Source organism: Notamacropus eugenii, chromosome 3 (genome assembly GCF_028372415.1).
Source record: "Notamacropus eugenii isolate mMacEug1 chromosome 3, mMacEug1.pri_v2, whole genome shotgun sequence".
In the NCBI taxonomy this organism is placed as follows: domain Eukaryota; kingdom Metazoa; phylum Chordata; class Mammalia; order Diprotodontia; family Macropodidae; genus Notamacropus; species Notamacropus eugenii.
This window is the reverse complement of record NC_092874.1, coordinates 398,102,110-398,116,721: the sequence shown is the minus strand read 5'-3', so window position 1 is coordinate 398,116,721 and position 14,612 is coordinate 398,102,110. Positions and strand designations below refer to the sequence as shown.

At 39.0% G+C, this 14,612-nt stretch overlaps 1 protein-coding gene and 1 long non-coding RNA gene across 6 annotated transcripts in view; one reads left to right on the top strand and one right to left on the bottom strand.

The window, feature by feature from the left end:
- The window catches only part of DNAH3 (dynein axonemal heavy chain 3), a 180,081-nt gene that overhangs the window by 61,167 nt on the left and 104,302 nt on the right, over window positions 1-14,612 (bottom strand). For 2 of the 3 annotated variants that reach the window (XM_072597924.1, XM_072597925.1), the window contains exons 35-39: window positions 11,526-11,660; window positions 8,768-8,879; window positions 5,632-5,873; window positions 2,222-2,322; window positions 1,198-1,303 (exon numbers count right to left, since the gene is read on the bottom strand). In XM_072597924.1, the coding sequence (XP_072454025.1) occupies window positions 1,198-1,303; window positions 2,222-2,322; window positions 5,632-5,873; window positions 8,768-8,879; window positions 11,526-11,660 (696 nt within the window). The remainder of the gene's footprint in view (window positions 1-1,197; window positions 1,304-2,221; window positions 2,323-5,631; window positions 5,874-8,767; window positions 8,880-11,525; window positions 11,661-14,612) is intronic. The other variant, XM_072597926.1, reaches the window with a different exon arrangement.
- LOC140497241 (uncharacterized) overlaps window positions 1-14,612 on the top strand; it is a 79,899-nt gene that overhangs the window by 23,166 nt on the left and 42,121 nt on the right. The gene's annotated exons all lie outside the window — the stretch shown is intronic.

The window sequence follows — 14,612 nt, the reverse complement described above, 5'->3', positions numbered from 1 at the left end:
CTGATAAAGCCTGTGGATCCTTTCTAAGAGAAATGTTTTTAAATACGTAAAATAAAATATTAAGATTATGAAGTGAGTAAATCAATAATATTTTATTAAGTACCTACTATGTTCCAGGCATTGTGCTATGTGCTGGGGATACAGAAGAGGCAAGAAAACACTTATATTGAGATGTAATTAATTATTAAAATCTTTTTCTTTTTTAAAGTTCAAGACTCCCAGGATAAAAACCTCTGATTCTTAATATTGTATTTATGGGAAAATCAATTAATCAATCAATAAGCATTTGAAATAAGCACTTGCTCTGTGCCACCCCCATGCCAAGCATTGGAGATGCAATTGCAATAGCAAAGCCATGCCTGCTCCAGGTTCCAAATTTCAACAACCGATAAAAAATAAAGTCTTGAAACACAGCATCTGTAGAAGGCTGACTGCATGACACACAATGACATTAATGAGTCTGTTAGAATGAACCTATCTTTACTGTTTCCACTTGTGGAAATGTACAACCTGGATGCTTTTCCCATTTAATGGCATTTCAAGTGAATTTTGGTTGGTTTGATGAAAATAGGGAAGTTTTCCCCCACTTGTTGTTTCAGATGTCAAAGGCCTTCAACTTATGTTCTCCAGGCCTGCGCTAGGGACCATGTGTTTGGTCCATGGCCAGAGTCTAAGAATCTGGAAGAGCAAAGGCTTAGTCCAGAGCTGGAAACTTTGGAAGAATGGAAACTAGCAAAATGGAAGCACCTTGAGGGCAAGGACTGCCTTTGTTAGTTGGTTGGGTGCTTGCATTTTTTGTCTCTACATCTGGCACAATACCTTGTAATGACAGTTAGCATCCCAAAGTAAGCCATATATGTGTGTGTGTATTATATATGTATATGTAGATATAACATATATGTAGATATAATCATATGTAACACATACATGTATGTATATATACATACACATGTACACATACATGCACATACATATGTACATACATATATTCACATTTATTTATCTATTCATTCATTTATTGATTTGTTTGCTTTCATTCAGTCCTCACAATCTACCTCTATGATGTTGGTGCTGTTTTTATCCCCATTTTACAGATAAGGAAACTGAGGCTGACAGAGGTTAAGTGACTTGTCCAGGGTCACATAGCTAGTAAGTATCTGAAACAGGATTTTCATGAAGAGGAACTAAAGCTCTCACCAGTTCAGTGTGTTCTTCAGTGAGGTTGGGGGGCAGTGTTTCCATGTATGAGTCCTTCAAGGGCTTCCAGCCCAGCTGGTGCGGTTCCATGTAGATCATCCCACATCTGCCAAGAATAAACAGAGGATCACCTAGTCCAGGGGTGGGAAACTTGTAGCTTCAAGGCCACATGTAACCCTCTAGGTCCTCAGTGCAGCCCTTTGACTGAATCCCAACTTCACAGAACAAATCCCCTTAATAAAAGGATTTATTCTGTAAAACGTGGACTCAGTCAAAAGACCACACCCAAGGACCAAGAAGGCCACATGTGACCCTGAGGCTGCAAGCTCCTCACCCCTGACCTAGTCGTCATGTCCTATTTAATAGCCCTGGATCCCATTCCATTGGGAGCCCCAGAGAGTATGTGGGGGCAGGGTTGACTAGAGTGAGAAATAGAAAGGAGCAGTTCTAGAGGTTGGGAGGGTGGGGCAGGGAGGAGTCAATCTCTAGGTTTGGAAGGTCAGGTTAATGGCTCTCTCTGTGATTTTCTGTAGCAAGTTTTTAATCCTAGCACATCTGGCCTGCCTTCTCACTACCATTTGCTGCTGTTCATTCTGGGAATACAGACTAATTTTAAGATTCACCAAAGCAAAATATAATTAGGAAAGCAGCAGGAATAGGGAACATCAGATAATTCACTCCAAAGCCTTAATTTTGGGGTTATCTGCTATTGGAGATTAACCAATATCAAGGAAAAGTTATTTATGTACTCTAGGCCCTCTGCACATTACTGTCTACAACAAACTTATAACTTTTGCTGTAATATATGCAATTTGACAGCAAAAAATAAAAAGTGTATACTTTGGAAAGGAGAACTTTCTGGCATGAAACACATGTGCATTTATATAAAAATAACTTTTTAGCATGAATATAAAAGGGTATCACTCAACCTTCCCCCTTCCTTCTGTTGTGCCCTTTGAGGCTACCTCACTTGCCCACCCCTAGGCCCAGTTTTGGATTAATGCTCCATTAGCGGATCAACTACCTGCTGACGGTGGCTGGGGAGGCCTGCTCTAAATCTGCTGGCTCAAAGATCAGACTCATCTTGGTACTCATCTGGATGATCTCTCCACTCATTAAACACAGCTGGGAGCACAAGGGAGGGGAGGCAGAAGGAATGAAGGAAAATTTTAAAAGAAGAAGAAGAAGAAGGGGTTAAGTTCTGTTTTGCCATTTGTACAGCTTCTGGGAAAAGCCAGTCAAGCCAACACAGTTTTGAAACACAGCCACTTGCAGGCTTGACAAAGACATCTGAATCACCATAATACAGATTTTAGCTACTCATGCCAGCATTCCAACAGCTGGCCTTCTCTCTCTGCCCTGACTCGGCACTTTCTTGTATATTGGTTTGTTTTATTCAGATTATTTCAGGTGCATAGGTTTTACTTCTCTCTCAAAAGACTATGCTATTCATTGATGGCAAGGAACATGTCATATGCTCTTCTTGTAGCACTCTCAGCATTTAGTAAAACCCTGGACCTGTCTCTTTACCCTCATTTATTAATCTCCTACTATGTGCCAGGCTAGGCACTGGTATACAAAGACAAAAGTGAAACAGCTGCTTACCTCAAGGAGCTTACATTCTATGGGGTTGGGATGGGGAGAGAACATGACCACAGTCAAGTATGGGGGCCCCAAAAGTCTTTTGTGGTTGTTGTTTTATCGTGTCTGACTCTTCATGACCCTGTGGACCATATGGTACACAGTGTTTTCTTGGTTAGGATACTGGAGTGGTTTATCTTTTCTTTCTCCAGTGGATTAAGGCAAACAGAGGTTAAGTGACTAGTCTTGAACTCAGGTCTTCCTGATTCCAAACCCAGGGCTCCATCCACCTTGCCACCTAACTGTAGCTTAAAAATTCATCAAAACTTTTGGGACAGCTTATATAGATAAAGTCAGTCTATACAAACAAAACATATGCAAAAGGAATGCATGGTAATTTTGGAGGGAAGTACTAGTAGTTCAGAGAATCTGGAAAGGTCTCATGTAGGAGGGGATGTTTAAGCTGAGCTTTGAAGGAAACTTGGGATTTATAGAGGGAGAACAGAAGCAAGATTGCACTGTAGGCATGGAGCCTGGGGATAGAATGTCTCGGCTAAAGGAAAACATCAAGGTCAGTTTGGCTGGACTGGAGAGCACATGAAGGGAATGATGCTTTAAGTCTGGAAAAGCAAATTTCACAGGTTGTGAAAGACTTTAAATGAACATGGAATAGTTGCTCATTAAGGATCTGTGGAAGAGAATTTGAGTGACTGTCACCCTCCCTCGTCCCTACTCATAAAGCATAAATTGCCCAAAGTGTATGAGTGAGAGTGGACTTTTAGGTAGAAATTCAGACCTCTTTCCAAGTACAACATGGTTGTGGTAAATTCTTTCAATACTCCTAAACAATCCAAGACTAATTTGTGTGCCTGAAGGTGAGACCAAAACTTCTCTGGTCTCACTCTTCTCTACATCTATAAACTGAGGGCTCCTTTCCAGAACTAACATCTTGTGGATTAAACATCATTCATTCAGTTATGAGGCAACACTACAATTTAGACCTAATTAAGACTGTTCTGCTCGCTGTAACTTGGGAATAAAAAGGGGGTAGCTAGATGGAGTAAGAAAGAGAAACTGGGCCTGTAGTCAGGAAGAGCAGAGTTCAAATTCAGACCCAGACACTTACTGGCAAGACATTTCATCTCTGTTTGCCTCAGTTTCCTCATCTGTAAAATAGGGGTAATAAGGATAGGGTTGATGTGAGAATCAGAGATGATCACTGTAAAGCATTTAACACAGTTCCTGGCGCATATTAAGTGCTATATAAATGTTAGCTATTATTATCACTATCAAACATTATCACTCAGTTATGATGCAACACTACTATCCAGCCTTAACTAAGACCATTTTTCATATTGTAATTTGGAAAGGTACCTTGGAGAAGAAACTCAAAAGATATGAAAATACACTATGAAGAAAAACTAGAGATCAGATCTGAATTGTGAAAAGAAGACACAAAACACCATGTATATATGTGTACATATAAGTATACATATGTACACATACATATATGTACCATGAAGAAAATCTTGTGTAAGGGTATTGCTGGACAGGAGAAAACTGAAGAATTTATTGTTGGTAATCAGAAAACAGCAACATTGAGTAACCTGATCACTCATTGGCATGTAGAGAAAGCTCCTTCATGGTAGGAACTGTCTTGTTCTGGTCTTTGTTTCTTCACCTCCTAACATAGTGCCTTGAACACAGTAGGCGCTTAGTAAGTGTTGGCTGAATTGAGTTGAATTAAACTGTAGTGGAAATAACACTGGCTTGGGAGCTAAGAGAACTGTTTTCTGTTCCTAGCCCCAACGCTGTTAGTGTATCACTGAACACTCCAGAGCCAGTTTGCTCATTCTTACAAGGGGGATGTGGATTACCAGTATACCTGAGATCCTTTTGAGCTAAAACATTCTGTGAATCTGTGATTCACTATCACATGCCTTATACCAAAGTTCTCCACATCACTGCATATCTCTTGTGGTATAATTCATAACTCTTGTTGAACAAACACAAATAAATCAATTTTATTGTGTCATTTCCAGATATTCAGGTTAATAAAATAGATGCGACTGTTCCAGTCTTTTGGCTAATGTTCTCAAGCAGGAAAGGACAAATGGGACATTCACTAACTTTTATATATGCTTCTGTTCTCAATCATAAGCAGACATTTGTTACAGTTAAAGCCTTCTGCTTTGATCAGAGGTTTCCACACATGAATGTATTTTCTGAGTCTGATTCATGGGAGGCGAACATTGACCTTTAAGGAGACGGGCCCAGCACAGCCACAGCCGCAGTATAGATAGATATCCAGAAGTAGGGGCCAGCCTAGACAGGCTATGCATAGAAGAGAAGAAAATAAATAAAACATTGAGCAATAGCTATTTTACTCACTCCCTCTTGAAACATACCTTGGAATCCAGACTAAACTTGGCTTTGATTCTTGGACTTTTCCTGTCAGCACACTTACCTTGTTTCTACGGACTGCCTTTCATGACAAGTACCTGTCTTTGAGCTCATCTACCATAACGAAACCCCACAAACCACGTTCAACAGTCCTAGAGCCTGGGAAGGCTGCTACCATCCATGTGTGGCTAGCATAAAAGACAGATGAACTATAATGAAGACTCTTTTAAAATGGTTAACTTAGGGGAAAGACATCAAACAGAAGCATAATTCATTAATTTCCTTATTGTTTTTACCCCCTTTGAGCATTAGCTTTTCTGTTTGTGTTTGGAGGGTGGGCATTAACTTAATGTGACAAGTGTATAATATGTAAAAGGATATATCATTCGTACCAACCAAGGAGATTTAATTTGCCAATAATATGAAGGTGTTACTGGATCTAAGAACTACCTTCTTGTTGTCATCCAGCACAGTGTTCATATTTTCAATCCAAACAGCATCCACTGGGCCATCAAATATAATCCACTTCCGGTCTTCGGTTATTGATGATGCTTGTTCTCGAAAGGAGGTGGCGAGGACCCCATCAGTCCACTCATGACTTACTGGGTCAAAGTAACCATACAGCTGACCCATGGTGATGGCTTTGGGATTGATGATTTTATACTCAACAGCAAATTCATCTCCCTGGTTGGCTGGGCAAGAATAACCAAGTAGAGAAATTACAAAATCACTGAAACGAGGACAGTGGCAATGAAACTATGCTCCATCATCAAGATCTGCCACATTTACTTAATGTTCTGCTGTTTACAAAATGCTTTATATACAGAAGCTACTTAGATCTTTATATGTTCCCATTGTATGCTCTCAAAGCCCAATAGATTCTGATAAATCTCCACAAACACCCTGAAAAAAAACAGGCACCATTCATGCCTTCTTTCACTTAAGGCAGAATGTAAAAATGAGGGCATTAGGATGGGATGCACCTTAAATAGGAATCCCAGCTATTCTCTTGGTCTAGGCCCCAAGCTTTCTCTTCTTCAAGGCTTAACATAACCAAAATAACACATCTATGGGCATGGGTAGCTTTATGTTACAATGGAAAGAACCCTGGATTAGGAATCACAGGACAAGGATTTAAATACCAGGTCTATTACTTATTTCCTGTGTGCAAATCGATTTCTCTCTCTGGGCCTCAATTTCTACATCAATAAAAAGAGGGGGTTAGATTAAATGAACTCTCAGGGTGTTTCTAACTCCAAATCTATGGAACCAGAATGGGTCAAATGGTGTAATTAAAAGACCATTGGATTTAGAGTTGGAAAACCTGAGTTCAAATATTAGCTCTATAACTTTGCAGCTATGTGACCTTGGGCAAATCACTTTCTGAGGGCTTCCATTTCCTCCACTTGTGAGTGAGGGCAAACACAAAGATGATGTCTAGAGTATTTCTCAGCTTTAGCGTTCTATGAGTCTAAATCGTTCAGAAGGAACCCCCCACCCAAAAAAATAACATATTCATTTCAACATGTCAGGGATGAAACCATCAGGGTGGCAACACCTTCTACTAATGCAGATCACAACCTGTCTACAACTTAATAGATGATCTTTGAGAGTTGTTGCAACCTCCAAACTGATCAGCATGAGGATGGGCCTTTTCCAATGGACTGGATGACAAGCATACTGTCCATCACCAAGTCATGCTTGAAGCAATTTCCAGCTAGGCCAGAACTTGTGCTTCACTCTCATGGAGCTCTCTGATGCAGGGTCTTCTCTAGGCCAAGATCATTGGATCATAGGACTAGAGCTTTTAAGGGCCTCAGAAATCATCCTGTTCATTTCCCCTCATTTTTACAGATGAGAAATTTGAGGCACAAGAGGAGGACAAAAGTACTTGCCCAAGGTCACAAAGGTAGAAATCATCCCAGGCAAAATCTGAATCCAAATCTTCTGAGTCCAGCATCAGCATTTTTCCCACTGGACCAAGAACAAACTTTATGAGGAAGAACTTTAGTGGAGCATAATTTAAGAAAGATGAGAAATAGGAGCCAGGGCTTGAGTCTTTGAGTCTTTGGTCCTTTCACGCTTACAATGTCATGACTTCAACACTCACTAGTTGGATGATTCAGCAGTATGCATTTGTATAGTCCTTTAAATTTAAAAGGTACTCTACCTGCATCATCTCTTTGCTCATAATTCTTGCAATGCCTACTTTGCAGGGTGATTGAGAGGAAACTTTAAACAGTAACACAAAAATAACAGTTCACGTTTGTGTACATAAACTCTTTGTTGTTCAATTGTTTCAATTGCATCCTACTTTTTGTGCCCAATTTGAGGTTTTCTTAGCAAAAAGACTGGAGTGGATTGCCGTTTTCTTCTCCAGTTCATTTTACAGATGTTAAATAACTTGCTCAGGGTCACCCACCAATAATGTGTCTGAAATAGGATTTGAACTCAGGTCTTCCTGACTCTATCCACTGCTGCCACTTAGTGGTCCTAAATTGACTCTTTAAGACTAATGAAAATGCTCTCCTCACAGCAATCCTATCAGTCAATCAACAAGTATTTATTAAAGCACCTACTATGTATCAGGAACTGTGATGAGCACTAGAGATACAAATAGTCCAAGCTCTCAGGGTGTAGTGCAAGTATTATAGTATCTCATTTTGAGGCTAAGGAAACAGTCTCAGAGACACTTCCTGGCCATCACAAAGATAGTATAAATGTGAGTTATTATTACTGCACGCTCCCCCCACCCCCAATTTAGAGCTGAAAGGGATTCATCTAATCCAATTCCCTCCATTTACAAAGCAGGAAACTGAGGCTCAAGTGACTTGCTAATTGTCACTCATCTGGAGAGCAACAGATCTATGACTTGAAACTAAATATATCTTCAAGTGAGAAGGAAGGGGAAGGGGAAGTAAAAGGAGGGGGAAGGGAAAGAGAAGGGAAGAGAGAGGAAACAAGGAAGAGAAAAAGAGGGGAAGTGGAGGAGGAGTGGGGGAAGGAAAGGGAGGGAGGGTAGGGGAAGAGAGAGACAAGAAGGGAGGAAAAAGAGGAAGAGGAGAGGAGAGAAGAAAGCACGGAAAGGGGAGGCGAGAGGAAGGGCAGGAGAATAAAAGGGAAAGGGAGGAAGAAGGGGGAAGAAATGGGAAAGAAAGGAGAGAAAGGAGAAGAGAGGGGGAAGGGAGAAGGAGAGGAGAAGAAGGAGGGGAAATAAAAATGACCTTTTTTTACAATAAAATCCAACTATTTGCTTTTATAACATTTCTATTTAGGTCAATTGCTTAATTCAAAGTGGTTTCTCCCACCCCCAAACTCCAAAGCTTCCTGTAAACCCTCTCTCCATCTGTGAGCTACCCTGGGTTTAATGACACCACAAGCAGTTCCCCTGTGCCATCATGGAATTCTACTTAAGATAGCAGGTTTTTTGTGTTTTTGCCCACAGAGGGAAGCCTGCACGCTGTTCTATTTCTGGCTACTACACAGCAATCCAATGACTGCAAAACGCCCAACACTGCCTCTTCAAAGCCAGTTTGTGGAATGAAATGAGTTCTTCCTCTTAAAGCTGTGGAGTTTTAATCTTTACCTGCATACATATCACCCAGAGCTGCAGCCAGGACTTTGTAAGCACAGGTCTTCCCGCCCAAGGGGTCTCCAACAATCATGTAACCGTGTCTCACCAGCATCATCTCATAAATCTAAGAAAGCAACATCAGATGAGGAATTACAGCAGATTCCCTCAAAGCTCAAGTTTGGGCATATGACTAATAACACATTATGAATTAGATGACCAAGGAATTTTTATTATTCCCATTTTCCTGATAAGACTGGGAGACTGTAAGTAACTAGCCTGGGATCTCAGAGGTAGTAAGTGTGTGAGGCAAGATTTGAATCTAAGTTGAGACTCTAGGTCCATCACACCATTTACTACATCATAGTCTTTCTCTAGGAGCATGGGTCAAAAGTGAATGTGTGTACTTACCTACCTCTGAACACCAATTTATGATTCTCAGCTATCTTTAACTTTAGTTTACAGTGGTTATAAATATATATATCAAAAATTCTTCAGCCAGCTGTCTAGAATGAATATATAAATTCACAAATTGTGTTTCTGCTCACTCTTCTGTTCCCAAGGCTGATAGGTTATAGGCTTTTGCTTTGACTGGCACTTATAGGAAAGGAAAGGTAAAGTGCTGAGCATGGCCCCCTAACTGTGCAATTCAAATGCATTTTAATATAATAGGGGCTAAAATAAAGCACAAATCTTCACTTAAACAATTGACTATGGAAGTAGAAAGTTAAACAGAAAGACAATTCTTGAATTTTCCATTTGTTCTTTCACTGAATACATTAATCCATGTTTAGTCTCTTGTGGTGGGATATATATTTTTAATGATTTTGTCATTTATGCTTTGTTCAATCTTGTGAATTTTCTTTCCTTCTGTTAGATTATGAATTTCTCAGAAACAATACTCTTCCTCTTCTCCTCTCTCTCTCTTTCTCTCTCTCTCTCTCTCTCTCTCTCTCGCGCACACACACACACACACACACACACACACAACTATACATACAGAGAAACACACATAAACCTCAGGTTTATATAGGGTGTTCCAAAAGTCCAAGTGCAATAAAATTACACTAGGACTTTTGGGACAACCAGTATAATGACTATTTAATCCATGACACTGACATCAGAGCAGAGGAACACAGCCAGTAGCAATCCACCAGCCTGCCCAAAGGGGGATAATCAAGAATGAATGACATCTGCATTGTCTAGATTTCTGTGCTATTGTCCGTACATGGATTATTTTGGTTACCAATTGGGAAGGAGCCCAAAAGATGACAATAATGATGATGATGATAGTAAGCATTTATATACAGCTGTAAAGTTTACAAAGCACTTTATATATTATTAGCTCATTTGATCTCTGTTACAACCCTGTGAGCTAGATGTTGTTATTATCCCCATTTTACAGATCACAAAACCGAACCTGAGAGGTTAAGTGACTTGCCCAATATCTTAATAAATGTTTGAAATGGGATTCAAACTCAGGTCTTCCTAACTCCAGGTCCAGAGCTCTACTAAATCAGTTGGCTGAGTGAGAAATATCATGCATATAACAGTAGCTTTCCAAGTGTCACTCATGTTCTTCAAGGGAGTTTTTGCCATACTTCATAGTATTGTATAGTATTCATTGCTACAGCAATGACTGAAAACTTAGGAGCTTCCCTAACATTATTTGCTATAAATGGTGTTTATTTTAAGATGTTAAGATAAAGAGTCAGGAAATCCAGGTTTTACCTTTGTCTCTACTTGCCAATAATTGATTACGTGGCTTTGGACAAATTGTTTCAACCTTGATTTTCTCATCTGTGAAGTCAAGGGACTGGACTAGATAAAGTCTCTTTCTACTCTAAAACTCTATGATTTTTTGAGGTGGGTTCATCTTAGACCTATCTCACCAGAGTATCCAAAAGACTGTAGTTTCACCTAGAAGATATAATTTCATCTTTGAAGTAGCATAGCCCAACAGATGGTGCACAGATCTTAGAGTCAGGAAGATGTGGGTTCATATCCTGCTTCTGACACTTATTAACTGTGTAACTCTGGGCATGTCACTTAATTTCTCTAAGTCTTAATAAAATGAGGAGGTTTCAGCTTTAAATCAATAATCCAATAACTTAATGCTGTATCATGGGTTTAGAGGAAGACATGATCATAAAACATGAATGTATCAACTAATTCATCTTGTTCAGTTGTTTCAGTTGGTCTGACTCTCTGTGACCCCATTTTTGAGGTTTTCTTGACAAATACTAGAGTCGTTTGCCATTTCCTTCTCCAGTTCGTTTTGCAGATGAGAAACTGAGACAAACAGGGTTCGGTAACTTGTCCAGGGTCACACAGTTAGTGTTTGAGGCCAGATTTGAATTCATGAAGCTGAGTCTTCCTGATTCCAAACTCAGTGTTCTATCCACTGTGCCACGTAGCTACCCTTGTCCTGCCAAATTCTTGCATCCAATGCTCAAGATAGATTCTTAGCTCTCACATTAGAAACATAACTCATGGGAGGTTTCATAAAGAAACTGAAGGAGAGCTTAAATTTGGACTCTTGGTAACAAATTTGGATGGCATCCAGGGTTGCTGAATGATTTTTTTTTTTCACTTGTCAGTGTAGGCGCCTCTAATTGTGGTGGTTTTCAAGATGCCTCATGAAATCTTTCTGAATCCCTAACCTTAGCTTAGTAATTTAAAGTTATTTTGAGATGATCTTGAATGAAAGAAGACGATGACTGAGACTCACAAGTAAGACAGCTACGTTGCCATGGGCATATGACAAACCAACCTGGATGATCTTTCCGATAAACCATGGTACTGATTGGAGTTTCATTTTTTTAATGTTTTCATTTAGTGCTGCAATGAAAAGCTCATAGTCTGGCTTAGGAAGAATGACTCCTGGGAACAAATCTGATATGATCCCCTGTTAACATAAAATAGAGAAGAATATTGAGAGCTTGGAGGAATCCAATTTGATACATATTTATCAAGATCTAAGTGCAAGGCATTGAGCTGGGGATTCAAAGACAAAAAAATGACACAGTCCCTGCTCTCAAGTTTACAATTCAGCAAGCATTTAACAAAAATCTAATAAGTACCAGGCCTTGGAGCAAGATTTCTTTACCTGGGGTCCATGAACTTTTTTTTTTAATTTTAAAAAAAATTTATAACTGTATTTCAACATAATTGGTTTTCTTTGTAATGTATACTATTTTATGCATTTAAATACATTCTCCTGAAAACCTGGAAAGACATATAAACTGATGCTAAGTGACATGAGGAGAACCAGGAGAATGTTGTACATGGTAACAGCCGTAGCGTGCAAGGACAGTTTCTGATAGATGCAGCCCTTCACAGCAATGCAGGGACCTAGAACATTCCCAAAAGACTTGAGGCAAAATGCCATCCACATCCAGAGAAAGAACTATAGAATCAGAACACAGAATGAGGCAGACTATGTTCTCTTTTGTTATGTTTTGTTTTGGTTTTTCTCATGGTTTCTCCCATTCATTTTAATTCTTCCATGCAACATGGCTAATGTGAAAATGTGTTTAATAAGAATGTATGTGTAGAAACCATATAGGATTGCATACAGTCTTGGGGAGGGAGTGGGGAGAGAGAGGGAGAAAATTTTAAATATATGGAAGTGATTATTGAAAACTGAAAACAAATAAATTGATAAAAAATAATGAAAAAAAATTTTCTGAGAAGGGGTCTGTAGGCTTCATCCATGGGTGCTAGAGCCAGCTCTAACTGGACTCTAGTAAATTGTTAACTTTTCAGAGGAAGCATTTACATCTCAGAATTTGGCAAATGCTAAAAATCAGGGTTTGATTTATTGTTTTGTTGATAGTCTAGTCTTAAGAAAGCAATAAATAAAATGTTAATAATACAGATTAAAAATTTTTTTTCAGAGAGCTGGTTGTTAAAATTTACCAGTAGACCTCTGGTTTTATGAAACTGTCCAGGGGATCCATAACACAAACAAGTGTAAGAACCCCTGCCTTTGAGAGTTCCCTAGAGCACTAGGAGGCTAAGTGATTTGCAAAGATCAAATAGCCAGGATTTTGATAGAAGTCAGATTTGAGCCCACGTCCCCTTGATTCCAAGATCAGTTCTTTATCCACTATGTGGCATCGCCTAGCTAAGAGAACTCTTTAAATCTAAATAGCCAATGTGCTTTAGTAGAGGAAGTTTCCCTACTGGGAATTCCTTGTACCACTGAAATCATAGATCTGGCTTAAAAAAAAAGTGTCAGCACAGAGTCTGGTGCTAGGGAAAGAAAGACAAAATGAAATAGTATCTGTTTCAAGAAGCTTACCCTGAATATGCATGCTAATACAGTTAGTAAAGAGAATAAGATGTGTGTAGTTTTCCTTTTCTACCTACTCCTACTACCTAGAGCTCAGAGGACCCACTAGCAAGGGCTGATTTTACCAGTAAGCAGGCAGCCCCTTTGACCTTCTGCTCATAATTATCTTCCCTGTAGTACCTATGGTCAATGGTACCTGAAATCCCACAATCAAAGATACAGTTCTTAAGACCTTGAAAGCTTTTCCAGCTTCCAAAATGCCCTATTAAAATTTAAATACACATTCAGATTACATATTAAGCAACTATTTTATGGGGGTGATTATGACCACACTTGTAATAATCATAATGTCTTAGATTTATATGGTGATTTTTACAGAGCACTTTCCTTGCCACATTATGAAAGGGCATTGTGGCAGTGGAGGTATTATTATCCCTCTTTACAAATGAGGAAACTGAGACTTAAAGAAATTAAGTGACTTACCCATTGTTGCATGGTTAGTATTGACTATATAAGAATAAAGCTCTACCACTCCCCACCTGATAAATGATCAAAAGATATGATCAGTTTTCAGATGAAGTTATTAAAGCTCTCTATACTCATATGAAAAAATACTCTCACTATTGATTGGAGAAATGCAAATTAAAACAATTCTGAGGTATCACCTCATACCTATTAGATTGTCTAATAGGTCAGAAAAGGTAAATGACAAATGTTGGAGGGAATGTGGGAAAAAATGAGACTTTAATGCACTGTTGGTGGAGTTGTGAATTGATAGAGCAATTTGGAACTATGCCCAAAGGGCTATAAAACCATGCATACCCTTTGACCTAACAATACCACTACTAGATAGATCTGTATCTCAAAAGAGATTTAAAAAAACCAAAAAGGAGAAGGACCTATTTGTACAAATGTATTTATAGCACCTCTTTTCTGGGGATAAAGAATTAGAAGTTGAGGGGATGCCCATCAATTGGGCAATGGCCGAACAAGTTGTGCTGTGTGGTTATAATGGAATACTGTTGTATTATAAGCGATGATGAGCAGGAGGCTCTCAGAAAAACCTGGGAACACTTGCATGAGCTGATGCAAAGTGAAATGTACTGGGTACAAAGAAACAATAATATTGTATGACGATCAGCCATCAATGACTTAGCTGTTCTCAGCAACACAATGATCCAAGACAACTCTGAAGGACTTATGATGAAAAATGCTATCTGTCCCTAGGGAAAGAAGTGTTTGTGTCTGAATACAGATTGAAGCAGACTTTTTTACTCTATTTTTTTGAGTTTTTTTCTTGTCCATGTTTTCTTTCACAACATGACTATTATGAGTATGTTTTGCATGACTACACATGTATAACCTATATGGAATTGCCTATGTTCTCAAAGTGGGAAGAGGGAAAAGGGAGAGAATTTGGAACTCAAAGTTTTAAAAATGAATGTTAAAAATTATTTTTACATGTAACTGGGGAAAAGTAAACTACTGAATAAAAGCTTAAAGAAAAAGCATAATTCCATGAGAATGGGACAGGGGCAAGAGCCTAAGTATATAGAAGCTGGA